General features: G+C 49.7%; 1 protein-coding gene across 5 annotated transcripts in view; it reads right to left on the bottom strand.

Moving 5' to 3' along the window:
* Positions 1 to 27,966, bottom strand: part of LOC147099018 (myocardin-related transcription factor A-like) — a 194,055-nt gene that overhangs the window by 7,177 nt on the left and 158,912 nt on the right. For 4 of the 5 annotated variants that reach the window (XM_085969566.1, XM_085969561.1, XM_085969562.1 and 1 more), the window contains 6 exons: positions 24,396 to 24,521; positions 19,817 to 20,067; positions 17,598 to 17,757; positions 10,175 to 11,287; positions 3,154 to 3,258; positions 2,039 to 2,203 (listed from right to left, as the gene is read on the bottom strand). In XM_085969566.1, the coding sequence (XP_085825692.1) occupies positions 2,039 to 2,203; positions 3,154 to 3,258; positions 10,175 to 11,287; positions 17,598 to 17,757; positions 19,817 to 20,067; positions 24,396 to 24,521 (1,920 nt within the window). The remainder of the gene's footprint in view (positions 1 to 2,038; positions 2,204 to 3,153; positions 3,259 to 10,174; positions 11,288 to 17,597; positions 17,758 to 19,816; positions 20,068 to 24,395; positions 24,522 to 27,966) is intronic. The other variant, XM_085969564.1, reaches the window with a different exon arrangement.

The raw sequence follows: 27,966 nt of genomic DNA, 5'->3' as shown, positions 1-27,966 counted from the left end.
TTCTCTAGTCACTCCACATAAGTCCCTCATCCATGGCAAGATTCTAGATTCGTTCTGATGTGGGTCAGCAGTTAGGAGGGAGAGAGATGGGGAGTGGTTTATTAGGTCGGGGGGGTGCTGCAAATGGCATCAGCACCCCCAAGCTAGGAAAATAAAAATTTAAACAAGACAAGGAAGTCCCACTTCCGCCGGCTGTTCAGCAACTCGTACTGGGAAGTGCGTGGACACCTTCTAGTGGGTGAGGTGGGGGGACGCAGGGTTGCCGACTCTGGCTGGGTGTATTCCTGGAGGCTTCATCACGACCTCCCACCTCAAGCCACCTGACCCCCCACGCTCCCGCCATTGGCCCATCCTCCGGGCGCACTGCCTTCCCACGGCCAACGGGAAAGGCAACAGACTCTTTGTTACCCACAGTTGGATTAATATTGACTGTCGGTCAAAATGCCTTTGATCCCCATCGCCGACATTTTTATAGCTAATAAATGAAAATGTTTAAAGATAAAAGATTCTCTTGAGTAACAACAGAAAACGCTGGAAAAACTCAGCAGGCCAGGCAACTGGACTCAATATCGAGTTCAACAATTTCAGATCATAACCTTGGCCCCTATTATATTTTTATATATTTTTTATCCACACTTTTGGTTTGTGCCTTTTCCTTTCTTTTCTCTCTCCCACATGACAGCTGTCTTTCACTCTGCCAGCGCATTTCACACTTCATCTAGAGCCATCCTTTGCCTCTTTACCTGTCCTATTGCCATCTCGTCTCACCTTGAATATCTCTTAATGTCTCTTCACCTCTCAGGCCTTCCCTTTTGTTCTTTCATCCCCTCCCCCATTTCCCAGCCCCCAAACTTGCTTTTTAATCTGTTTCATTTCCTGCTTTTTTCTCAGTTCTGAAGGGTTTCGACCTGAAACATTGACTCTGTTTCTCTCTCCATGGATGTTGCCTGGCCTGCTGAGTTTTTCCAGCGTTTTCTGTTGTTATTTCGGATTTCCAGCATCCGCAGTATTTTGCTATCTATTTCTCTTGAGTGTTTGCTCGCAGCAGTGTCCAAATTAATCTTCAATTCCTGGAGACTCCAGGCCAATCCTGGAGGGTTGGCAACCCCCTATTGGGAGGGCGATCAGTGCTACAGAATGAGGGTGAGGCAGCAGCACCTTCAGGGAGTAGGGGGGAGACAATTAACGCGAGGTGAACAACCTTGGGAGAAGGGGAAGTGCAGCGAGACCTGGGTGTCCTTGTGCACCAGTCGCTGAAGGTAAGCATGCAGGTGCAGCAGGCGGTTAAGGCGGCAAATGGTATGTTGGCCTTCGTAGCGAGAGGATGCGAGTACAGGAGCAAGGATGTCTTGCTGCAGTTGTACAGGGCCTTGGTGAGACCACACCTTGAGTATTGTGTGCAGTTTTGGTCGCCTTATCTGAGGAAGGATGTTCTTGCCGTGGAAGGAGTGCAGCGAAGATTCACCAGGCTGATACCTGGGATGGTAGGAATGATGTATGAGGAGAGATTGGGTCGATTGGGCTTATACTCGCTGGAGTTTAGAAGAATGAGAGGGGATCTCATTGAAACTTATAAAATTCTAACAGGACTGGACAGACTAGATGCAGGAAGGATGTTCCCGATGGTCAGGGAGTCCAGAACCAGGGGTCACAGTCTAAAGATAAGGGGTAAGCCAGTTATGACTGAGATGAGGAGGAATTTCTTCACCCAGAGAGTGGTGAACCTGTGGAATTCTCTACCACAGAAGGCAGTGGAGGCCAATTCTTTAAATATATTCAAGAAGGAGTTGGATATATTTCTTAAGGCTAAAGGGATCAAGGGGTATAGGGAGAAAGCAGGGACAGGGTACTGAATTTGGATGATCAGCCATGATCTCATTAAATGGCAGAACAGGCTCGAGGGGCCGAATGGCCTACTCCTGCTCCTATCTTCTATGTTTCTATGTTTACTCCTACGAACCCCACCCCATGAAACAGGTGGGGAGCAGTTGCTTCACGTCGCTCTTTATTAAATGTCTGAAGCGATTCACTAACTCACCTTGTGTGGGGTGCTGGGCCCGTTATTCACAGCGTTCACCCTGGCTTTTAGCGAGCTCTCGGTTAGGTTGTTTACAAAGAAGGGCTGCAGGTTCGGGGGTGTAAAGGCATATGAGAGCACGGCACCAGATGGGCCAGTGATCAGCTGCAGACCCACCTTCTGGTCCTACATTTAAAACAAACACAGCAAGGAGTCAGATAGCACCTGCTAACTGAAACTGGGACACATAGGAACAGGAGGAGGCCATTCAGCCCCTCGAGCCTGCTCCGCCATTCAATAAGGTCATGGCTGATCTGTGACCGAACTCCATATACCCGCCTTTGCCCCATATCCCTTAATACCTTTGGTTAACAAAAATCTATCAATCTCAGGTTTAAAATTAATTAGTCTAGCATCAATTGCCGTTTGCAGAAGAGAGTTCCAAACTTCTACCGCCCTTTGTGTGTAGAAGTGTTTCCTAATTTCACTCCTGAAAGGTCTGGCTCTAATTTTTAGACTCTGCCCCCTAGTCCTAGACTCCCCAACCAGCGGAAATAGTTTCTCTCTATCTACCCTATCTGTTCCCTTTAATAGCTTTAAAACTTCGATTAAATCACTCCTTAACCGTCTAAATTCCAGGGAATACAACCCTAATTTGTGTAATCTCTCCTCGTAACTTAACCCTTGGAGTCCGGGTATCAAACCTACGCTGCACTCCCTCGAAGGCCAATATATCCTTCCGAAGGGTGTGGAGCCCAGAACTGCTCACAGTACTCCAGGTGCGGTCTAACCAGGGCTTTGTATAGCTGAAGCATGACTTCTACCCCCCCTGTATGATGACAGCCGTAAAAAGGCTAAACCTGCCCCACGCGAGGTGCATTCAATAAATGCGGCTTCATATTTCCCAAGTGTCTAAACACTGGGCAGCGTGCAACGAGAAAGCCAGCGAGCTTATTGGGCCTATTCCTTCCACACAACACGTACAATCTGTCCCATCATGGACCTTCAGAAAACAAAGCAGCACTGCAGTTTGAACCCACTTGGCGGCCCGCTCCACACCGCTCTCCCCCCCCCCGCCCCGCCTGCAGTCAAGCGGAGGCTCTGCTCCACATCATCAACACTAAGCGTGCGTGTACCTTTTTTACTGCCTGGTTCACCAGTCCTGCCTGCGGCTGCTGCTTCGACTGGGTGTCGGGCGTTGGCTGCTGTGCCGGTCCCTGGGGGGGAGGAGACTGAACCGCCTGAAAGAGAAGGGGGAAAATATGGGACAACTAGAATGGCACCAGAGAGCTGCATCAAACAGGTAAACCGGTCTGGGTGAAGCAGCACCACTTTTCTGAGGAGGAACGTTAAATCGCTCCACAGGCTCCAGAACTCCAAACATTGAAATCTTGCTCGCTTGCCACTAGCTGGCAGTCTGGCTTGATTTTTTTTTTTTTAAGCACTCCCGACCTCCACTTCGGGACTTCAGCGGGGCTGACACCTCAGTGCAGTACTGAGGGGATGTTGCCTTGTGCAAGATGTCAGCGTGTGGACGGGGCTTTAAACAGAAGTCACGTCCACCTGTTTAGGTGAGTGCAAAAGCTGTCATGGCACTATTTGAAGCAAAGCAGAATTCTCCCAGTGTCTTGGGAAACATGTACTGTATCTGTTGAAGAATACACGGGGCCCCGACACACGGCAACACTGTACACGAGGCCCCGACACACTGCAACACTGTACACGAGGCCCCGACACACGGCAACATTGTACATGGGGGACCCGACACACCGCAACATTGTACACGGGCCTGATAAAACCCAACACTGTACACGGGGGCCTGATTTACCCCAACACTGTACACGGGGCCCCGACACACCCCAACACTGTACACGGGCCCAGTGTCTTGGGAAACATGTACTGTATCTGTTGAAGAATACACGGGGCCCCGACACACCGCAACACTGTGCACGAGGCCCCGACACACTGCAACACTGTACACGAGGCCCCGACACACGGCAACATTGTACATGGGGGACCCGACACACCGCAACATTGTACACGGGCCTGATAAAACCCAACACTGTACACAGGGGCCTGATTTACCCCAACACTGTACACGGGGCCCCGACACACCCCAACACTGTACACGGGCCCAGTGTCTTGGGAAACATGTACTGTATCTGTTGAAGAATACACGGGGCCCCGACACACCGCAACACTGTGCACGAGGCCCCGACACACTGCAACACTGTACACGAGGCCCCGACACACGGCAACATTGTACATGGGGGACCCGACACACCGCAACATTGTACACGGGCCTGATAAAACCCAACATTGTACACGGGGGCCTGATTTACCCCAACACTGTACACGGGGCCACGACACACCCCAACACTGTACACGGGGGCCCGACACACCCCAACACTGTACACGGGGCCCCGACACACCCCAACACTGTACACGGGGGCCCGACACACCCCAACACTGTACACGGGGGCCCGACACACCCCAACACTGTACACGGGGGCCCGACACACCCCAACACTGTACACGGGGGCCCGACACACCCCAACACTGTACACGGGGGCCCGACACACCCCAACACTGTACACGGGGCCCCGACACACCCCAACACTGTACACGGGGCCCCGACACACCCCAACACTGTACACGGGGGCCCGACACACCCCAACACTGTACACGGGGCCCCGACACACCCCAACACTGTACACGGGGGCCCGACACACCCCAACACTGTACACGGGGGCCCGACACACCCCAACACTGTACACGGGGGCCCGACACACCCCAACACTGTACACGGGGCCCCGACACACCCCAACACTGTACACGGGGCCCCGACACACCCCAACACTGTACACGGGGGCCCGACACACCCCAACACTGTACACGGGGGCCCGACACACCCCAACACTGTACACGGGGCCCCGACACACCCCAACACTGTACACGGGGGCCCGACACACCCCAACACTGTACACGGGGCCCCGACACACCCCAACACTGTACACGGGGGCCCCGACACACCCCAACACTGTACACGGGGGCCCGACACACCCCAACACTGTACACGGGGGCCCGACACACCCCAACACTGTACACGGGGGCCCAGTTTCAGAATAAAGGGTCGTCCTTTTAGAACTGAGATGAGGAGGAATTTCTTCTCTCAGAGGGTCATAAATCTGTGGAATTCTCTGCCCCAGAGAGCTGTGGAGGCTGGGTCATTAAATACATTTAAGGTGGAGATAGACAGATTTTTACAAGGTAAGGGAGTGAAGGGTTATGGAGAGCGGGCAGGGAAGTGGCTTTGAGCCCAAGATCAGCCATGATCTTATTCAATGGCGTAGCAGGCTCGAGGGGCCAAGTGGCCTGTTCCTGCTCCTATTTCTTATGTTTGTTCTTAAGCATCAATGCTATTCACCTCCATGTGGTAGCGAGTTCCACATTCTAACCACTCTCTGGGTAAAGATGATTCCCCTGATTTCCTTGTTGGATTTATTAGTGACTATCTTATCTTTATGGCCCCTAGTTTTTGGGCACCCCACAAGTGGAAACATTGTGCGGGTTAGGTTGATTGGCCATGATAAAAAAAATTGGCCCTTAGTGTTAGGGGGGATTAAATACGTGGGGTTACAGGGTTACGGGGATAGGGCTTGGGTGGGATGGCTGTCGGTGTAGGGACCGGGTGCTAGGGTTTGGATGATCAGCCATGATCTCATTGAATGGCGGAGCAGGCTCGAAGGGCCGAATGGCCTACTCCTGCTCCTAGTTTCTATGTTTCTATCCTATCGAACTCCTTCATCATTTTGAAGACCTCTATAAGGTTGTGTCAGATGTCCAGTAACTAACTCTCTGTACAAAGCAAATTTAGAATTATTCTCATCGGCTAGTTAAATGATGGGCAGCTACATTATAGTACAAAGGCTTGTAAGAGGCACTGTCTGACCACTCGAGGGATCTGAAACAGATCCACACGGCCTAGCATGTAAAGACACCAAGTCATACAGACCACATTTATTTTTTATTCGTCTATGGGATGTGGGCGTCGCTGGCAAGGCCAGCATTTATTGCCCATCCCTAATTGCCCTTGAGAAGGTGGTGGTGAGCCGCCTCCTTGAACCGCTGCAGTCCGTGTGGTGAAGGTGCTCCCACAGTGCTGTTAGGGAGGGAGTTCCAGGATTTTGACCCAGTGACGATGAAGGATCGGCCGATATATTTGCAAGTCAGGATGGTGTGTGGCTTGGAGGGGAACGTGCAGGTGTGGTGTTCCCATGTGCCTGCTGCCCTTGTCCTTCCAGGTGGAAGAGGTCGCGAGTTTGGGAGATGCTGCCGAAGAAGCCTTGGCGAGTTGCTGCAGTGCATCTTGTAGATGGTACACACTGCAGCCACGGTGCGCCGGTGGTGGAGGGAGTGAATATTTAAGGTGGTGGATGGAGTGCCAATCAAGCGGGCTGCTTTGTCCTGGATGGTGTCGAGCTTCTTGAGTGTTGTTGGAGCTGCACTCATCCAGGCAGGTGGAGAGTATTCCATCACACTCCTGACTTGTGCCTTGTAGATGGTGGAAAGGCTTTGGGGAGTCAGGAGGTGAGACACTCGCCGCAGAATTCCCAGCCTCTGACCTGCTCTTGTTGCCACTGTATTTGTGTGGCTGGTCCAGTTAAGTTTCTGGTCAATGGTGACCCCCCAGGATATTGATGGTGGGGGATTCGGCGATGGTAATGCCACAGGGACGGTGGTTAGACTCTCGCTTGTTGGAGATAGTCATTGCCTGACACTTGTGTGGCACGAATCTTACCTGCCACATGGTCCTGGGTCCATTGCTGGTCTGACCAGGACAGCAGCTAGATTGCTGCAACTCGCCTCAGGAAGCAGAAGAAAAGAAAAACTCAGCTGGGGCTCTCCCTCATTTTCCAGTGACAACCCCCCACCCCCATTGGAAAGTCCTGTGTGGATGTCCAGTAAGAACACAATTATGCTCAGCAGTGACGTCCTCCATAGCTGAATAATAAGCTCTTCCTGTCTGGGATCGCCCAAGAATGGCCAACTGGGTGAGAAAATGGAGGGCTGGCATTCATAGATCAATACAGCACAGGAGGCTGTTCAGCCCATCGAATCTGTGCCAGCTCTTTCGAAGAGCAACCCAGTTAGTCCCACTCCCCCGCTCTTTCACAGAATCACAGAAACCCCACAGTGCAGATAGAGGCCATTTCGGCCCATCGAGCCTGCACCGACACATATCCCACCCGATCCCCGTAACCCCTACACCAACACATATCCCACCCTATCCCCGTAACCCCACGTATTTAATCCCCCTAACACTAAGGGTCAATTTATCATAGCCAATCAACCTAACCCGCACATCTTTGGACTGTGGGAGGAAACCGGAGCACCCGGAGGAAACCCACGCAAACACGGGGAGAATGTGCAAACTCCACACAGACAGTCACCCGAGGCCGGATTCGAACCCGGGTCCCTGGCGCTGTGAGGCAACAGTGCTAACCACTATGCCACCGTGCTTCCCCATATCCCTGCAATTTTTTCTCCTTCAAGTATTTATCCAATTCCCTTTGAAGGCTACTATTGAATCTGCCTCCACCCCCCTATCAGGCAGCGCGTTCCAGATCATAACCACTCGCTGCGTAAAAAAGTTTTTGGTTCTTCTGCCAATCACTTTAAATCTGTGTCCTCTGGTTCTCGACCCTTCCGCCAATGGGAACAGTTTCTCTCTATCTACTCTGTCCAGACCCCTCATGATTTTGAACACCTCTATCAAATCTCCTCTCAACCTTCTCTGCTCCAAGGAGAACAACCCCAGCTTCTCCAGTCTATCCACATAAGTCCCTCTTCCCTGGAACCATTCTCGTAAATCTTTTCTGCACCCTCTCTAAGGCCTTCACATCCTTCCTAGAGTGCGGTGCCCAGAAGTGGACACAATATTCCAGTTGAGGCCGAACCAGTGTTTTATAAATGTTCATAACGTCCTTGCTTTTGTACTCTATGCCTCTATTTATGAAGCCCAGGATCCCATAAGCATTTATAACCACTTTCTCCACCTGCCCTGCCACCTTCAACGATTTGTGCACATATACCCCCAGGTCTCCCTGTTCATGCACCCCCTTTAGGATTGTACCCGTTAGTTTATATTGCCGCTCCTCGTTCTTCCTATCAAAATGTATCACGTCACATGCCCTCCAGTGGGGAAAAAAGACCGACAGGCTAATGTTTTAGGTACAGCCCTTTGGTAAAATACCTTTCTCTGCTGCGGCTCACTGACTCACTGTGTATTGGTGTCAAATTCCCAGCATCACTTTATTCATACAGTGTCTTACAAAGATCAGGTTTTACAAAGACATTAGGTAACGACAAGATTAACCTCCTCCACCTTGGAACCCGCCAGATTATGTATGGAGTCTGGATGGTTATAAGAACATAAGAAATAGGGGCAGGAGTAGACCATATGGGCCCTCGAGCCTGCTCCGCCATTCAATAAGATCATGGCTGATCTTCGACCTCAACTCCACCTTCGATATCCCGATTCCCATAAGAGTCCGAAAATCCATCGATCTCAGTCCTGAATATACTCAACGACTGAGCATCCATAGCCTTTGGGGTACAGAATTCCAAAGATTCACCACCCTCTGAGTATATCTGAATTTCCAAAAGGCATTCGATAAGGTGCCACATAAAAGATTATTACACAAGTTTAGGGCTCATGGGGTTGGGGATAATATATTAGCATGGAGAGAGGATTGGTTAACGGACAGAAAACAGAGTAAGGATAAACGGATCTTTTTCAGGTTGGCAGGCTGTAACTAGTGAGGTGCCGCAAGGATCAGTGTTGGGGCCTCAGCTATTTACAATCTATATTAATGACCTAGATGAAGGGACCGAGTGTAATGTATCCAAGTTTGCTGACGATACAAAGCTAGGTGGGACAGTAAGCTGTGAGGAGAACACCAAAAGTCTGCAAAGGGATATAGATAGACTAAGTGAGTGGGCAGTAAGGTGGCAGATGGAGTATAATGTAGGGAAATGTGAGGTTATTCACTTTGGTAGGAAGAATAGAAAAACTGAATATTTTTTAAATGGTGAGAAACTTTCAAATGTTGGTGTTCAGAGAGATTTGGGTGTCCTTGTGCAAGAAACACGGAAAGCTAGCCTGCAGGTACAGCAAGCAATAAGGAAGGCAAATGGCCTGTTGGCCTTTATTGCAAGGGGGTTGGAGTATAAGAGTAAGGAAGTCTTACTACAATTGTACAGGGCCTTGGTGAGATCACACCTGGAGTACTGGGCACAGTTTTAGTCTCCTTATCTGAGGAAGGATATACTTGCCTTGGAGGCGGTGCAACGAAGGTTCACTAGATTGATTCCTGGGATGAGAGGGCTGTCCTATGATGAGAGATTGTGTAGAATGGGCCGATACTCTCTGGTGTTTAGAAGAATGAGAGGTGATCTCATTGAAACATACAAGATTCTGAGGGGGATTGACAGGGTAGATGCTGAGAGGTTGTTTCCCCTGGCTGGAGTGTCTAGAACTAGGGGCATAGTCTCAGGATAAGGGGTCGGCCATTTAAGACTGAGATGAGGAGGAATTTCTTCACTCAGAGGGTTGTGAATCTTTGGAATTCTCTGCCCCAGAGGGCTGTGAATTCTGAGTCGTTGAGTATATTCAAGGCTGAGATCGATAGGTTTTTGGACTCTAGGGGGAATCAAGGGATATGGAGATCGGGCGGGAAAGTGGAGTTGAGGTTGATGATCAGCCATGATCTTGTTGAATGGCGGAGCAGGCTCGAGGGGCCGTGTGGCCGACTCTTGTTCTTACTTCTTACGTTCTTATTTCTTACGTTCTTAAGAAGAAATTTCTCCTCATCTCAATCCTAAATGGCCGACCCCTCATCCTGAGACTATGACCGTTAGTTCGAAACGCTCCAGCCAGGGGAAAACAGCCTCTCGGCATCTACCCCACTATACTGGTAGGGTGAAATGAAGAGAGCTGGGAGGAGGCTTGTGTGGAGCATAGACACCAGCATGGACCTTTTGGGCTGAATGGCCTGTTTCTGTGCTGTGCATTCTATGTAATTCTGGTGGAGGGGGAGGGGAAGGATGCACTAATTGCCCTTTGAAATCAAAACAGCTCCATTTATCAAGTACCTGTATTGTGGGTTGACCCTTGGCAGTGCTCACAGTGGGGGATACACTGTGCGCGTCGGTGTTCTGTGGAGTCACTGTGAGGAGGATATGAGTGCCCGCTCCGTTAGCCAGCAGATTGGGAGCTCGGCCCTGCGTGATTGTCCTCAGTGCTCCCGCAGTCACCTGATTTGGCTGGGGCGAACTCAGCAGAACTGCGGGCGCCGGTGCGGGCTGCTTGCAGGTGCCCGAGCAGGCCTCCTGCTTTACTATCACGGCCTTCGTTGGCACCACGTTCGAGCCGGGGGCGTCGGCGGGGCTCGGGTTCCTCCTTGGGGGCTTGACGTGGTTGAGGGGCGGGGTGGGTTTGTTGGAACCCAAGCGAGCGGGCTGCCCGGAGAGCGGGCAGCTGGAGGGCAGGCTCTCCTGCTTGATGGTGACGGGGACGGTTTTCTGGCTGTTCGGCGCGCTCGCGACTGGCTGCTGCTGCTGTTGGGTTCGCTTTTCCTGGTCTAGTTGCAGTCGGAGGGCTTCGACCAGCTGCTGCTTCTGCTTCAGCATCCGGGTCAGCTCCTCGATTTGCTTGTCCTTTTCCTGCAGCATCAGATCCTTGGTGGCGGCATGCGTGTCCTTGCCCATCTCTTGGCTGCTGCTGCGGATGGCACTGGGCACCAGCATGGTGATGCCCGTCATGCCATTGAGGCAGGCGGGCTCTTCCTTGCCAATGACCCGCATGGGTGAAGACTGGAGCGGCTCGGGGAATGCCTCGGGCGCCATGCCCTCTTCCATACTGTGCACCGAGCGGTCGGAGGGGGCAGGCGACACCGGGGGGGTGGAACTGGTGCTGCTCAGCTTCACCGCGGAGCTGCCCGTCACGGCGGCGGCCATCACCTCCCCAGGGGCGACACTGGCGACAACTGTCGGGGTACTGCTCAAGCGGGCAGATGGGAAGGCCACCATCACCTCCGCGGGTTTCGAAGTGGCAGTGACAGTCTTGCCCATGGTGGACGCTGTGGTTGAAGGAGTCCCACCTCCTCGGTTCTGCTCCTGATAGTTCTTCAGCCGCTCAATGAGATCGGTTTTAGTTCCCGAGACAGGCAAGGCTCGCAGCTTCAGCTCCTGCTTCAGTTCAGCCACCTGCAGACAGAAACAAAGCGGCCTTTCGTCAGAAACACGCCAGAGTATACACATTTCAATGTGGAATCATACAGCACTGAAGGAGGCCATTCGGCCCATTGTGCCTGTACTGGCTCTTTGAAAGAGCTCTCCAATTATCCTCTGCTTTTCCCCACAGCCCTGCAGTTTTTTTTCTTTTCAAGTATATGTACAATTCCCTTTTGAAAGTTACTATTGAATCTGTTTCCACTATATACAGTGGCTAAACATTTAAAAAAAAATCCATTTTAGTTACTTCCCCAGTGGGCCCACCGATACGGACACATACTGAGGAGGAAGATCCCAGGCTGGATTCCTGAACCTGTGCGTGAGTTCAGCCAGGGCGGCAACAGGGGTCCGACAGTTGGCCTCAGTGCACCGGGCCCGGCCAACTCAGCCAGGTACCTCACCGTCACTGTCCGTGACCCTGCTAGAAAGTGCAGGCGAGGGGCAGTCAGGGCTCTTCTGTGATGTCCTCCTTGGTGGGACGGATAAAAATTCCTGGCTAGACTCGCAGGAAGACGAGGCCTCCTGTATTCACTGTAGTGAGGTACTGGGGTGGGGGTGGGGGGGGGCCTCAGAGCCCCAGGGAACTCGGCGCGAGTCTGAGCCTTCGAGAGAAACGAAAGAAAAAAAAACATTGGCCCGGATTTTCCAACCTCCCACGGGCGCGGGCGAGCTGTGTACACACCCGTAGAGGCCTCGCAAGTGCCGGTTTCAGGCATGCAAAGCGCAAGCGGAGAAAAGCAGCACTTCAAATCTGTCAAGAATGGTCTTGACAGATCGGACACCTGCCCTGGAGAAGGGCCTCTGCGGGAGGGGTGGAGAGTGCCACTTTCTGCAGAACCTCCGCCCACTGAAATTCCTTAAAAATCTTACGCCTGGTAAAAGCGTAAGGCCTGCTTTTACCAGCATAAGAGTTTAAAAAAGTAAAAAAATATTTTTTTTCCCCCCGCTCGTTTATAATACTTTTAAAAAAGATAAGTGACATGAATCGATCATTCATAAAAGAAAGACTTATGAAGTGATACTGAGCGGCCTGCGGGTGGCGCTGTCCAGGGAGAGTATAAATACTCGGGCATGGGCCCAGCTTGCGCAGGACATTCTTAACAGGAACTAGTGAAGGACACAACTAGACCTCCATGTTGTAAACAGTTGATTAAAGCTTTAGCGCTTAGACCAAGTGCCTAGTAGTTCTCTTACGTCAATAAGTTTATTTTTAGCCCCGTAAAAAACTTTAATTATTTTTTTCAAAATAAATTAACGTAATTTAAACTCATTTTAAAAAAGGGGTTTAAATTTTTTTTTTTTAATGCTTTAGGGTGTTTTTTGAATGATCCCCATTCATACCTTTGACAGATCTAAGCTGAGACATCTGTCAAAAGTGTGAATGGGGATTCCCTTCTCCCATTGGTTCCCCATGGCCCATGTGATCCCAGGGATACTTGCGAACCGCCTGCGCCCCTGGGATACCTGGGCCTCTGCGCGCGTGCACCAGGAGAGGCCCGGGAGCAGAAATGTGCGGACCTCCGGAGCCCTCAGGCAAGAGCATAAATTTTTTCCAGATCGGAGGCATCCGCACACAGGAAGCCTCCGATTGAAAAATACGGGCCATCCATTCTCCCCTCAAATATCTGGGAGGGGGGTGACATGGCCTCAAATAGGAAACATTTCTGGTGGAAACACATACATCTGCGGGCGGTTTTGAATTACTGATGCTAACTGGAACAAAACACTTATTACAAGTTGCTTTAACAGCTGGTTATTAATAGCGACGGGCGGTTAGATGAGTTACTGTTTGAAGAACCAGTAGTGCTGGGAAGTGCAGATGCAGAATCACAATATCCAGCAGTAAAGGTTTGGGGTAATGGCAGTTTTAAGACGTGGGTGATGGGACAAGACTGCATTTCTTGCCCATCCTCCAGTTGCCAAGGAAAGGCTTCCTAATGAAGCAAGGTGGGCTTTCTGCGTGTAAAGAGTGTGGGACTGGAGTCACGTGTAGGCCGGGCTGGGTAGGGACAGCAAGTTCCCCTTCATGAAGGACGTTCGTGAGCCTGTGGGGTTTTAGAAACATAGGAGATAGGAGCAGGAGTAGGCCATTTGGCCCCTCGAGCCTGCTCCGCCATTCAATGAGATCATGGCTGATCATCCAAATTCAGTACCCTGTTCCTGCCTTCTCTCCATATCCCTTGATCCCTGGCAATCCGGGATAAATGACCAGATTTACTGAATTCAGTTTCACCTCTTGTTGTGGTGGACAGTCAACCTGCAGGTTGCTAGTCCAGTGTCACAACCACTACACCTCTCGGGTAGCTTAAGAGATGCTAACTTCTGCAAACTTTCGATGAATAGTTAGGGTGTGATCAAGGTAAAGATAAAACCTCATTTAAAACGTGGAGCTGTCAGAAACATTGCCTTATATGGCAACTGATTGAATAGTGTATTACCTGTGGTTCTCCCCCGTGTCCTGGCCAATATTTATCCCTCAATCAACATGACTAAAAAACAGATGATGATCTGGCCATTGTCACACTGCTGTTTGTGGGAGCTTGCTGTGCGCAAATTAGCTGCCAAATTCCTACATTACAACAGTGACTACACGTCAAAAAGTACTTCATTGGCTGTAAAGCGCTTTGGGATGTTCCGAGGTCATGAAAGGCGCTATAGAAATGCAAGTCTTTCTTTTTCTTACGATGAGTGGATTTGAAAAACATTAAATATATCGCGATTCATTCCAAAAATAGAGACTGCAGTTGATGTAATTCCTGCTGTTTGTATTAATGTGAAATATCAATTTTCTAGCTCATTCCGATAGCTGATCACGTGCCAAATCCATTGAGCCCTTGGTATACAATTCCATGTCTAGAAATAACAACTCCCTTCTTTCCCCGCCTCCACCTCATGATCTGAACATCAGCTCCTGCCCAGACCCAAATATGGTGCGAGTGCGCTCTCGATCCTTCCCCACTGCATTCCCGTAAACTGTGACAAACACGGTTGACGCCAGAAACGTTACTTTATCAATTTAAGGTCGGCAAGTGAATTACTTTTTTAAAAAATGGTCAGCTTTTGTTTAGAATAGATTACAAAAATGCCAAGAAATGGCAGGACGCGGGTTTACATTAAGGATTCACCGAGGGGCGGGCGGGGGCGAGTAGCGGACGGGGCAGGAGCGAGCCGCGGCCGGGGCGAGGGCGGGCAGCAGACGGGGCGAGGGCGGGCAGCAGACGGGGCGAGGGCGAGCAGCAGACGGGGCGAGGGCGAGCAGCAGACGGGGCGAGGGCGAGCAGCAGACGGGGCGAGGGCGAGCAGCAGACGGGGCGAGGGCGAGCAGCAGACGGGGCGAGGGCGAGCAGCAGACGGGGCGAGGGCGAGCAGCAGACGGGGCGGCAGTGGGGGTGAGCTGCGGCCGGGGCGAGCAGTGGACGGGGCGGGGGCGAGCAGCAGACGGGGCGGGGGCGAGCAGCGGTCAGGGCGCCTCCCGCTGAGGAAAAAGGAATCCGACAGCAGTCTGCCCAAGGTCTCATTCTGTTAACTGATGGGCCAAAGGCAGAGGCCTCAGAGAGGTACGTACCGCCTTGGCTCACTGAATAATTGCTTACAATAAATATAAAATAGGCAACAGTCTGTAAAGGAGAAAGCCTTAATGGGAACCAAATCCAGTTACTGTCACTCCTTGTGTTACATTACCAGCGACTGTAGTGCTTTTTGTTTCTGCTTCGAAGCTTCTGATCTACATCACTGGAGGCAGAAAGTCTGCCCTTGTCACACAAAGGGACGTAGAAATAGTCAACACTCTTCCCACTTAAGGCTCTAGATGCTGGGACAATTGGAGCTTTCAAGACTGAGATCGATAAGATACTTGTTAAGTAAGGGCATCAAGGACATGAAGCTAAGGCAGGTAAATGGAGCCGAGATGCAGATCAGCCATGATCTAATTGAAAGGCGGATCAGGCGCGAGAGGGTGAATGGCCTCTTTCTGTTCCAGAGTCCAAAATAGCAAACAGTAAAAAAAAAAAAACACCTTTGCAGGACGGGGGTAATAACAAGCAACGCTCACCCAGGGCGGCGGGAGCTGGGCACATCTGCAGCTCAGCTGGCCAATCCCTGGACAGAGAGCTGACAGCAAGCCAGAAACCAAGGCCTTGACCTCCCGATCAGGTAGGAAATAAAAGGCCAAATGAGCACACGGCTTGGGTCAGCTTAGAAGATCTGGTAAGGGAGACAAGAAGAAGAAGTGAAAATGCCCTTCCAATCGTAATGTGGCCAAGTTCAGAGGTGGTATCGGTCAGAAAAGTTCAATTTCGTCCACTAGCAGTGTTTTGTTATTTTCCACGTCACAAGTAGCTTTATACAATAAACTGCAATTCATTGTAAATAGTTACTCTGTTCATTCACTTACTGCTGATAAGATAATCCGCCTGCTGATTTATATTTGGCCTTGCCAATGTTACTCAGTTCGCCTTCTCTAAACACGGAGAAGCATGTGGTGGCACACGCAAGATTATAGTGTCCAGTTCAGATAAAAAGGGGTTTTATCGTTCCAACGCGAGCCACGCTATTGTTGAACTAGATATAGGGCAGTGCGGTAAAGTCCTGATCATAATGGGCGTGGGGTCCACTTACTGCAGAGATCAGTGAGGCTGAGCTCAAGAGAATATCTAGTACAGCCGCAACATTTGTAACAAGGAACTAAGAAATGCACGAGCACAAGATACCCTCAGATATTTTCTTCTTGCTGTTAGGACGCCCTAAGCCTCTGGTTGTGTGATAGCGCTTGACGGCCCAGTACAGATCAGGAAGGCAGTGTGAGCGGGTGATGTGACTGTAAAACAGTGCCATTGCTCTTTGGTAGTCTCCTCGTACGCCAATGTAGTGTCTCACCATAACTATCTGTCCGATTAGCAGTTTCAGTGGGTTGTCACATGAAGTTCAACCTCAACAAGACATTCTCGAGCTCTCCTGCCACTTCCTTCCCCAGACCCGTCTCAAAGTGCAAGATACGAAGAGCAGCTCACACAGACCAGAAATGCTTTTGTCCATCCCAACAGGTCTGTCTCTACAACTTTCACTAGGCCTATATTAACAAACCATCGAACACTAAGAACTTGTGTTTATGTAGCGCCTTTCACAACCTTAGGCTGTACCAAAGTGCTTTACAGCCAATGGAATACTTTTTGAAGTGTAGTCACTGTTGTAATGTAGGAAACGCGGCAGCCAAATTGCGCACAGCAAGCTCCCACAAACAGCAATGTGATAATGACCAGATAATCTGTTTTAGATGTTGGCTGAGGTATAAATATTATCCAGGACACCGGGGAGAACTCCCCTGTTTCTTTTTCCAATAGTGCCATGGGATCTTTTACATCCACCTGAGGGGGCAGACGGGGCCCTCAGTTTAACGTCTCATCTTAAGGCCACATTAAAAGACCATCATTACAGCCGTCAGTAGATAGTGACTGAAGTTCCTTCAATTGCTCAACGGGGGAATTCCCCCGTTAGTGGGACTAAGCCAGGCAGACGAGGAAGTGCAGGCTCAATCTCAGGTACGTGTCGAGTTGGCCACCTCTTCAGTGATCCCAGTGAGATCAGCTGTAAGGCTCTGCCTCCCACAGTTCAACAGCCTCGCTGTCTGGGCTCACACAAGAGGGATTATTTAGGTAAGGTACTGTAGGACTGTCCCAGTATGAATCACCACCTCCAGGAGAGGAAAGGACAGAAATTTGAGGGAGGGAGAGAGTGAGAAGAGTTCTACAGAGAGATACACTACATTAGGTTGATCATATTTTCTAAACCATATCCGGGAACACACATGGTGGGAGCACAGCAAAGTAGCCAGGACGGAACATGTAGGCTCTGCAGCGTAGCAAGGAAATTTTTTTTAGCAGCACATATACACTACAAATGTAAAACAAATGTGCATATAATTACCGCGGATGTGACGTCACACTATTGAAGCGCATTCAGACGCCGTTTATAAATAATACAACACTGTTCAGTCCATTGACCTGAAACTGTGATTATGTCTAATGGTACGATATGCATATATTCCAATAAATATGGCTCTAGTCTACTCGGGGACATTGTTTGCCTGGGGACACAGTAACTCACCTAGGGAATGTCCCCGGAAAACAGGGTCGTATGGTCACCCTGCTCTACGTACTCACAACACACAGAGTCATTCACAACACACAGAGTCATTCACAACATACAGTCATTCACAACATACAGAGCGACAGAACAGAAGGACAAGCAAAGCCTTGTAACACATCAGAGGTAGAATGCAACTGACCTTCAGGTCATCGAGGTTGGAGGGCAGCAACGCCGGTGGTTTGATGGCGGGCGTGCAGTTGTTCTGCCGGGCTAGTCCACCCGAGCCCGATGATGATGTGCTATTAGTCAGTGTCCTCACTGGGGCAGTACTGCTGTTTGATTGATGGTCACTGTTGGGCCTAAAGGCAGAATGAAAAGACAGCCATTAACGGACAGACGACCACTGCCACATGCAATCACCCGGCAACACCGTAGCGGACGACAGACATAAACTGCATAGAATTTACAGCACAGAAACAGGCCATTTGACCCAACTGGTCTACGCTCCACACGAGCCTCCTCTCACTCTTCCTCGTCTAACCCTAGCGGCCTATCTGCATAAACCAATAGGAAACTTGTGGGCGAAGGGAATGGCACATCAGAAAAGGCCTTCCAAAACACTGGCTCAGCAAGCGTACCACCAGGTCAGATAAGCTGCGGACATTCATGGTTTGGACTTACACTGGACGGACGGCACTTTGGGTGAAGCACTGGGGGGTTTTCAGCACCGTGGAGCCAGACCCCAGCAAGAGGCAGCATTGTGAGGATGGGAGAAAGGAGAGAAATCTGGGGGAAATGATGGAAACTCGCTAAAGCCTCACTTTGGTCACGTTGTTTGCAAAAAGGGGACACAAAGCAAAGGCTTCGTTTTAAGAAATTAGAAAGAAATTAAGATACAAACGAGATGTAATGCTCTCTGGCTCACGACGTTCCACAACACCGGAGGAAGCAGTTATCATACTTTTACACAGCGCTCTGTATCAAATACAGTGTGCACAAAATACCGTCACTCTATCAAAGAATGATTGATTTGCATTTATATAGTGCCTTTCATGAGCTCAGGGCGTCCCAAAGTGCTTTACAGCCAATGAAGTATTTTTTGAAGCGCAGTCACTGCTGTAATGTAGGAAACGCGACAGCCAATTTGTGCACAGCAAGCTCCCACAAACAGCAATGTGATAATGACCAGATCATCTGTGATGTTGGTTGAGGGATAAATATTGGTCAAGACACCGGGGAGAACTCCCCAAGCTCTTCTTTGAAGTAGTGGCCATGGGATCTTTTACATCCACCTGAGAGAGCAGACGGGGCCTCGGTTTAACGTCTCATCCAAAAGACGGCACCTCCGACAGTGCAGCACTCCCTCAGCACCGCACACTGGGAGTGTCGGCCTAGGTTTATGCTCAAGTCTCTGGAGCGGGGCTTGAACCCACGACCTTCTGACTCCGAGGTGAGAGAGTGTGCTACCCACTGAGCCACGGCTGACACTATGGGGAAAGGACGGACAGTGCATGGTTTTAGAAGCTGAAGTAAAAGAAACGCGTGTGGGGGCTTCAGCCACACTGGCTACTTCATTTCACTGACAAACGGCAACAGAGGGGAACCAGCCGAAGTGTTCTCACTGGTCACACTTGTGAAGGTGACACTTCAAGACCAGCAGTAACTGCATCAACATTTACAAACTGGGGAGAGGGGGGGGAAGAACAAAAAAGTTAAATGTACAGTTCCATTTTTGCATCACCCCCACCCCCCTCCCGTGCCCCATCCTCTCACAAAGGTGCTGACTGTTGCTGATTTAGCCCCCTGATTTCCACCCAGGAAGTGTCGGCATGCTCAGTCATCGAGTATACTCAAGACTAAAGAGCGATAGATTTTTGGATACTGAGGGAATCGAGGGATATGGGGATCGGGCAGGAAAGTGGAGTTGAGGTCGAAGATCAGCCATGATCTTATTGAATGGCGGAGCAGGCTCGAGGGGCAGAATGGCCGACTCCTGCTCCTATTTCTTATGTTCTTTCGTCCTCGACTGTGGTGGGCCCCCGCAACAGGGCCCTATTCTACACACACTCGCGCGCAAACTCACACGCACATTCCAGGAGGGTTAACGGTGTCGCAGCCAGAAGCAGGACGCCCGACTCTCTTTCTCCCCCCTTTCGCAACCCCCCCTCTCCTTAGGGCAGGAGTGATGAGGCTCAATTGATGTCCCCGCCCGAGATCAGCTCACTCAGCACAGACAGGGAACTAAACCTGGGGCCCCGCGGCCCGGTGTGGCTCAATATTGCATCGCGTGCGGCACTGGCCGACAAGGCTTTCAGAGGCGGATCAGAATGCTACGGGTGTCAGAAATCTTGCGAGCCGATAAATTGTGGCGTTAAAACAATTCTAGTCCAAAAGCAGCATGCAGGCGGGGGCTCTTACTTTGGAGGTGCCGGGAGGATGGTCTGATAGTTGTAATGTTGCTGTTGCTGGCACAGTATCTGGAGCTGGAGGAAGAGCTGCTGCTGCTGGAGTAGTTTGGAGTAGGCCGTGTCCAGAGGCAGCATGGCCTTCTCTAGTTTCTGGTCTGGGGGGACGTACTGGTGGTACTTCAGCTTCTTCACTCGGGATTTTGGCTCCTTCAGCTTCTTGCTCCGCTGGTTCTTGTCGCGTGCCGTCTTGGGTTGGCTTTGCTGCAAGTGGGGTGGGGGGGGTTCATGAAATACAAACTGAGTTCTCCTTGAATACTCAAGAAGGAGGCAAGATTTATATGGTACAACAATGGATAGAATCAAGACAAACACTCCAGCGACAGGGGCATGTCCAGCAGCTCCATCAGACCTGTGCTGGGAATGAGCACTCGCAGATTATTCCCATAGGATCTTTCTGCCGGAATTAAACTTCAACAAATCACATACACATATTAATGTGGATTAATCCTCCCATAACCAACTGACACAGGCAGAAGAGTCAACTCTATAAATGACAGGTGGCGTTTGTGATTGACGCAATAGGCTGCGGTATCTCAGGCACGTTTTCCACCCCATCACCGTGGCATTATCTACTTTGTTCCCCACTCTCTTGCTGCCAATTTTCACCCCTCCTGAAGGTGTTGACAGTGCCACCAGCAAGGATCGCCTTCCGCGGTACACCCGTAACATATGAGCCTGAATAACGAGTGACAGCAGGCTGCTTGGTCACAGTGGCCGCGAAAGCCAAGGACATTCCGTCCTCACAAAGTCCACGGAGGCGCGGTTTTCCAAGAGGGATCGCTGGACAGTGATCGGCAGCAGGAGCCCTGACTGATCCTTCCCACCCCGCTCTGGACTGGGGTAACCACCCAACCCGGCCACGATCAGCTAGCTTAGCTCGCACTGGAGATTGAACCAGGGACGTTCTGGTCTGTATGGCTCAGTTAAACAGGAGAGACAAAAAAAGAGAAATTCGGGAGTAGGAACACAGGAACGGGCAGGAGGTCATTCAGCCCCTCGAGCCTGTTCCGCCATCCAATGAGATCATGCTGATCTGTGATCTAACTCCACATATCCACCTTTGCCCCATATCCCTTAATACCTTTGGTTAATAAAAAATCTAACAATCTCAGACTTCAAGATTAACAATTGACGTAGCATCAATTGCCGTTGGCGGAAGAGGGTTCCAAACTTCTACCACCCTTTGCGTGTAGAAGTGGTTCCTAACTTCACTCCTGAAAGGCCTGGCTCTAATGTTTAAGACTATGCCCCCAGTCCCAAAATAAAGACAGAAAATGCTGGAAATATACAGGAGGTCAGTCAGTACCTGCTAAGAGGTATAGATCCAGCACCAGTTCTGGTAACCAGAAGCGAGCCCCCCAGAGCAAACTTCACAAATTGAAGAACGAGACAGCGGTGAAAATCAAGAGGCAGAAAAGCTGACCCCGATCACTAAAGCAGCGGTTAGTGGATTTAATAGCTTGTAAACAGGTTTATTAGCAAGCTGGAAAGAGATGAGAAATGATTGGATGCTGTACAAAGATCACCTCATTCAGCAAAAAGGGCATTAAAAGGACAAATGGGACGTAAGGAAGTATGATTTGGACAGGTTGGGTGATTGGGCAGAAGCATGGCAGATGCAGTATAACGTGGATAAATGCGAGGTTATCCACTTTGGTGTCAAAAACAGGAAGGCAGATTATTATTTGAACGGCAATAGATTGGGAGAAGGGGAAGTGCAAAGAGACCTGGGTGTCCTTGTGCACCAGTCGCTGAAGGTAAGCATGCAGGTGCAGCAGGCGGTTAAGAAGGCAAATGGTATGTTGGCCTTCATAGCGAGAGGGTTCGAGTACAGGAACAAGGATGTCTTGCTGCAGTTGTACAGGGCCTTCGTGAGACCACACCTTGAGTATTGTGTGCAGTTTTGGTCGCCTTATCTGAGGAAGGATGTTCTTGCCATGGAGGGAGTGCAGCGAAGATTCACCAGACTGATACCTGGGATGGCAGGAATGATGTATGGAGAGAAATTGGGTCAATTGGGCTTGTATTCGCTAGAGTTTAGAAGAAGGAGAGGGGATCTCATTGAAACTTATAAAATTCTGGCAGGACTGGACAGACTAGATGCAGGGAGGATGTTCCCGATGGTCGGGGAGTCCAGAACCAGGGGTCACAGTCAGAGGATAAGGGGTAAGCCATTTAGGACAGAGATGAGGAGGAATTTCTTCACCCAGAGAGTGGTGAACCTGTGGAATTCTCTACTACAGAAGGCAGTGGAGGCCAATTCATTAAATATATTCAAGAAGGAGTTGGATATATTTCTTAAGGCTAAAGGGATCAAGGGATATGGGGAGAAGGCAGGAACAGGGTACTGAATTTGGATGATCAGCCATGATCTCATTAAATGGCGGAACAGGCTCGAGGGGCCGAATGGCCTACTCCTGCTCCTATCTGCTATGTTTCTATGAAGCAAGGTGGTGAAAAGCCATGAGGTAGGCAGAGGAGTCGAGGGCTGGAAGCAGCTCCTAAACCGAAGGGAATGATATGAAATTTTGATGCTCGAAATAGTCAGGTACACGGAAAGGCAGTTAAGGTCTGAACTGCTAAAGCTTTTGGGAACTGACGCTCATCCTTCAACCCTCAACCCAGCTCAGTTGTACATACCCTTTCTGCCGGTGGGGCAGTGCTATCCACTGAAGACCTTCATAACCAGCGTGCCTCTGGGTACGGAACTACTGTCAAGCATCAAAAATATCTGCCGCTGCCCGGAGAGTTTGTCACAGTTTCTGCTCAGCATGGCGTCATATTAAGTAATTAAAGATTTGAAAATGCGACGTGATTAATAATAACAATAAATCTAAAAAAAACTGACTGCTCCCACTGATCAATGCTCAGAAGCATGTCTTTCTCCACAATCCACCAGACACAGATATAAGGGCGGTCAAATCTTTTGACAGTTGTCATGTCGTGTGGGTCAGAACATCGTCAAAAAAAAGTTTTTAATCTTAAATAAAAACAAGGATTCCGCCCTGCAGATGTTTAACTGCAGATGTTTTGACGTCGTCAAAAGACGTGTTGGCAGCTCTTGGATCAACAAATTCTGGAACTTGCAGCATCGGATCCAGAAAATTCACCAATTGACGCCCGGCCACAAACTAAATACCACTAGCAGTTTGCACATCAGTGCCCATTATTTACTGGCCTGATGAATAAGCAAGTGGTATTTTATCTGGCTGGGAGCAGGGGGGTTGGGCTCGATTTAGAAATTAAAATTTTACCAACTGGTTTTTGGAACTGGTTACCCCAGTTTTCTGGTGACTGGGTGACAATTACCTCGCACGAGGCCATGGTGAAGCTCAAACAGATTTGTTAAAATAACTCAAAGGAGCTTTGCCCCAGAGAGTTCAGTGAGTTTATCCAACGGGCAGCTGAGCCATACAGACCTGCAGGGCTTTTTTTTATTCCTTCCTGGGATGTGGGCGCCGCTGGCAAGGCCAGCATTTATTGCCCAACCCTAGTTGCCCTTGAGAAGGTGGTGGTGAGCCGCCTTCTTGAACCGCTGCAGTCCGTGTGGTGAAGGTGCTCCCACAGTGCTGTTAGGGAGGGAGTTCCAGGATTTTGACCCAGCGACGATGAAAGATCGACGATATATTTCTAAGTCAGGATGGTGTGTGACTTGGTGGGGAACTTGGAGGTGGTGGTGTTCCCATGCGTCTACTGCCCTTGTCCTTCTAGGTGGAAGAGGTCGCAGGTTTAGGCGGTGCTGCCGAAGGAGCCGTGGCGAGTTGCTGCAGTGCATCTTGTAGATGGTACACACTGCAGCCACGGTATGCCGGTGGTGGAGGGAGTGAATGTTTAAGGTGGTGGATGGGGGTACCGATCAAGCGGGCTGCTTTGTCCTGGATGGTGTCGAGCTTCTTGAGTGTTGTTGGAGCTGCACTCATCCAGGCAAGTGGAGAGTATTCCATCACACTCCTGACTTGTGCCTTGTAGATGGTGGAAAGGCTTTAGGGAGTCAGGAACTGAGACACTCACCGCAGGTTTCAGGTTCAATCCTATGCCTGCGGAGTTCGCCCCTCTCAACCAGGTTGGGGGCCACTTCGACTGACCACAGCTCTGCCGGATGAGGGAGGGGACAGCTCTGCCGGGGTACCCACTGCTATCCAGTGACCAGAAGTGAGACTGTGTGAGGTAAGGACAGGACAGGATCGGCTCAACCTCCTGTAAATGAATAGCTGGCCAACATCACTGATGAGGAAGAGTCGCACAAAAATAATGATCACTTGGCAGAGGCATTGGACATCAAGCTGCGTGCAGAAACCATACCCCAAGCAGGGAGTCAACTTCTACAGGACAGGACAGGAGGGGAGAAAGTTGGCAAGGAAACAAACAAGTAAACAGAAAGATTTTGGACCACACAACTTCGTGTAAACAACATCTGGTCAACCTATTAGCTCTGCACAATTCAAGAATTCCAACCGCATATTTTGTTATGATGCAAAACATCACCACATGATCCCACGGTCTATTAAGTTTCCCCCAGATTTGCTTACCTTAATGAGTGTTGGCGTGGGTTTGGCAGCTGGAGATGGCACACCATTTGCCAATTTTGCCATCTGTTGGTCAGACACTGGTTTGAACTTGCTCAATTCTGTCCCAGTTGGCAATGATACAAGATACTGCAAGAGAACAAGGCAACCATAAAAAAGGCGACAAAACATCGGTCCTAATCCAGCTTGGGAAGGAAATGGGAAGCGATACAAAATCTTGCTAGAGAGAGAGACATGCCAATACATTTTTTGAGGAAGTTTCTCTTTTTTTAAAAAAAAACACAATATTTTCCGCCCACCTAACAAGATTTCCTTCCAAAGGACCAGGTGACGCCCAGCCTTGCTCCAAAACTGACTGCAAGGAAGTATGAATGTGGAATGAATACTTGCCTAAAATTTAACTAACACTCTGAAGCAAAGCCCTTGCTATCCAGGTGGTGCCTCGGCCGAGATTGTCACTGCACATGGGGGCTGCTGCCACAGCTCACAGTGGCACGAGCAATATGCCACTGCCATGTTTCAAAAATGTTTGAGGTATTATTACATTAGCTTACATTGACACCGACTTAGACCCTGCGCAGGCTCATTTATTTTCCCCAATTGTCAACTGCAGAGCAACAGGAGGCGGCCAAAAGTGGATGCCACAGTGCTCGTGTGTACGGGTGCAATCTATCATGGTGTGTGGTAGGACGTTGGTCTCCAGAAACCCAATCTCCTTTCTCAGTGGCGGTCTGGGACACTGGGGATATAGTCACTTTGGGCTGGTCACATGCACCTCCTTAGCCAGCTGGCTCCAGAGTAGAATTGGCAGCAGGGGTGGGAGCAGCTGATTGCTTTGCCAACTTAGCCTTAAGAGTGGCACATGGCAGATGCATGCAAGAGAAGAGGCATCGATGAAGAACTCAAATTGCAGAACAAAAGTATACTGCTGCCTTGTCTATCAGTGGAAACCAGGCAGAAAGTGGGGCACATTGTGAAATGGAGCGTCAAATTCCACGGCCCGTATTTTCCGATCGGAGGCTTCCTGCGTGCGGAGGCCTCCGATCTGGAAAAAAATCTACGCCCTTACCCGAGGACTCCAGAGGTCCGGCCATCTCCACTCCTGAGCCTCTGCTCTACGGAATGCATAGAGGGCCCAGCTATCCCAGGGGTGCAGGCGGTTCTCGCCAGCGTCCCTGGGATCACGTGGGCCATGGGGAACCAATGAAAGAAGGGAATCTCCCTTCATACTTTTGACAGCTTAGACCTGTCAAAAGTATGAATGGCGATCACTCCAAAAACACGTCAAAACATTAAAATAAAAATTTTTTTAAATCAAGTTTTTAAAATTAGTCAAAATTACATTAAATTAAATGTTTTAAACAAAAATTTATTTTTTGAAAAAAAAAATTAAGTTTTTTACAGGGCTAAAAATAAACTTACCTTTTTTTAATAAGTATTTTTAAATTATAAATCAGTGACATTTTTTTATTTTTTTTTTAAACGTTTTTTAAACTCTTATGCTGGTGAAAGCAGGCCTTACACCTGCTTTTACCAGGCGTAAGTTTCTAAGGGATTTCAGCGGGCGGAGGTTCTGCAGAAAGCGGAACTCTCCCGCCCGCAGAGGCCCTTCTCCAGGGCAGGCGTCCAATCTATCAAGAGCATTCTTGACAGATCGGAAGTGCCGGTTTTCAGTGCATGCCTGAAACCGGCACTTGCGAGGTCCCTACGGGTGTGTACACAGCTCGCACACACCAGTAGGGATCGGAAAATACGGGCCATAGGCACGTTAGCGGGAGGTCAAGAACATGCCATCCATTCACTGGACAATGATTACATTGCACACAATGATTGGTAAATAGTGATTCGGTGACGTGCGCATTATTGCGCTCAACGGGAGTGCTGGGGGGAACTGGAACACTTGAGAACCCAGTGCCAGCACTCCCAAGTCAGGGAAACCATAGTTAGATGCAGACTCACACCTTTACTCAGCCTCAACCCCAAGCTCTGAAGAGTACCCCCACTGGACCAATGCAATTTTTTTTCCATTTCTCACAACAGCCATCCTGTGGTCATCTCTGAATCAGATCGCCAAGTGGTGCTGATTTAAGGGCATCTTTCTGCTGTGGGTCCACATCCCTGAGGAACGAGACTCATTTCAAATATGACCCTTACAGCTAGGGTGGCTACTTTCATCCTTCAGTCTAATACAGGAAACTTTCGATTAACCGGCCCCTAAATAACCGGAACGCTCTATCCACCGGCAAAATTCAGGAGTCGGTTCAGGTAACTTTTTTTTACTTTTATTACTTTTTTTACTCCATTTGTTGCTGTGCAAGGGTGTAGCTGAAGCTGTTGCTAAGCTACAGAGACGCTTGCAACTTGTGCCGATTGTTTTGAAGCCAGGGTTTGTTGCTTTATACGGAGCTCTGAGCTCCGTATCTTTTACTATAGCGTTCGGTTATCCGGAATTGTTGATGAACCGGCACCACGTCGGTCCCGTCCGTGCCGGATACCAGAAAGTTTCCTGTAGAAATAAATAACTTGCATTTATACAGCACCTTTCGTGACCTTAGGACGCCCCAAAGTGCTTCACAGCTAATGAGGTACTTTAGAAGTGGAGTCACTGCTGGAATGTAGGAAATGCGGCAGCCAATTTACGCACAGCAAGCTCCCACAAACAGCAATGAGATAAATGACCAGATAATCAGTTTTAGTGATGTTAGTGGATGAATAAATATTGGGCTGGACACCAGGGAGAAATCCCCTGCTCTTCTTCGAAATAAGTCCACCTGAGGGGGCAGACGGGGCCTCGGTTTAACATCTCGTCCAAAAGACGGCACCTCCAACAGCCGAGATTTTTGTGCTCAAGTCCCTGGAGTGGGACTTGAACCCACAACCTTCTGACTCAGGCGACAGTGCTACCATTGAGCCACGGTCTAAGCTGGATTAAAACTCAGAGGTCAGAGGTGAAAGGCCAGCATTTTACCCACTGCACCCCCAAAGTCCCCATTTTCTAGATCTGGGCCAGAAATCAGATTTATAAAAGGAATGGTTGCCGTTTGTAAGATGGATTTTATACAATCCATCAAAAGGTCTTTGGACTCTGGTCACACATGGTGAATATTATCACTTTTGTACATTTGCTTGCGTACACCGGCACAAAAATGAATAATTATTGATCACCATAAAGCAGAGTGGCATTCAGCTGTTAGGAGCACCTCTTTATGTTTGTACCACATCTCCCCAAGGTTACTTTTGTTATACTGCAGTGCTGGCAGCTGCAAATACATGGGTCTCTCAGTTGGTAAGTATTCTGTAATGTAAAACTCCCCAGTGGCCTTGTCTGGGCAGCGGTGCAGACCCACTCTCTGTGGGTCTCCATAATCCGCCATCAGAATTGCCTTCTCTGCCGATCTCGTTGCGCTGCTGGAGGCTGGCAGCAGGCTTCGAATGTAGAAGCGGAAGAGAGAGCGAGGTTGTTTTTGACGTCACTCACCCAGGAACCGGCCTGCCTCGAGCCACGTGTTAGGAAAACACGTTTCAACGGGAAAGGTCATCTCAGCCATGAGGCAAAAAACCTCGTGGCGGCGAC

The sequence above is a fragment of the Somniosus microcephalus genome, chromosome 28 (assembly GCF_052327205.1).
Source record: "Somniosus microcephalus isolate GS21.2 chromosome 28, FLI_Smic_1.0, whole genome shotgun sequence".
Classification (NCBI taxonomy): Eukaryota; Metazoa; Chordata; class Chondrichthyes; order Squaliformes; family Somniosidae; genus Somniosus; species Somniosus microcephalus.
Note: the sequence above shows the minus strand (reverse complement) of the source record. Positions and strands in the feature narration are given on the sequence as shown.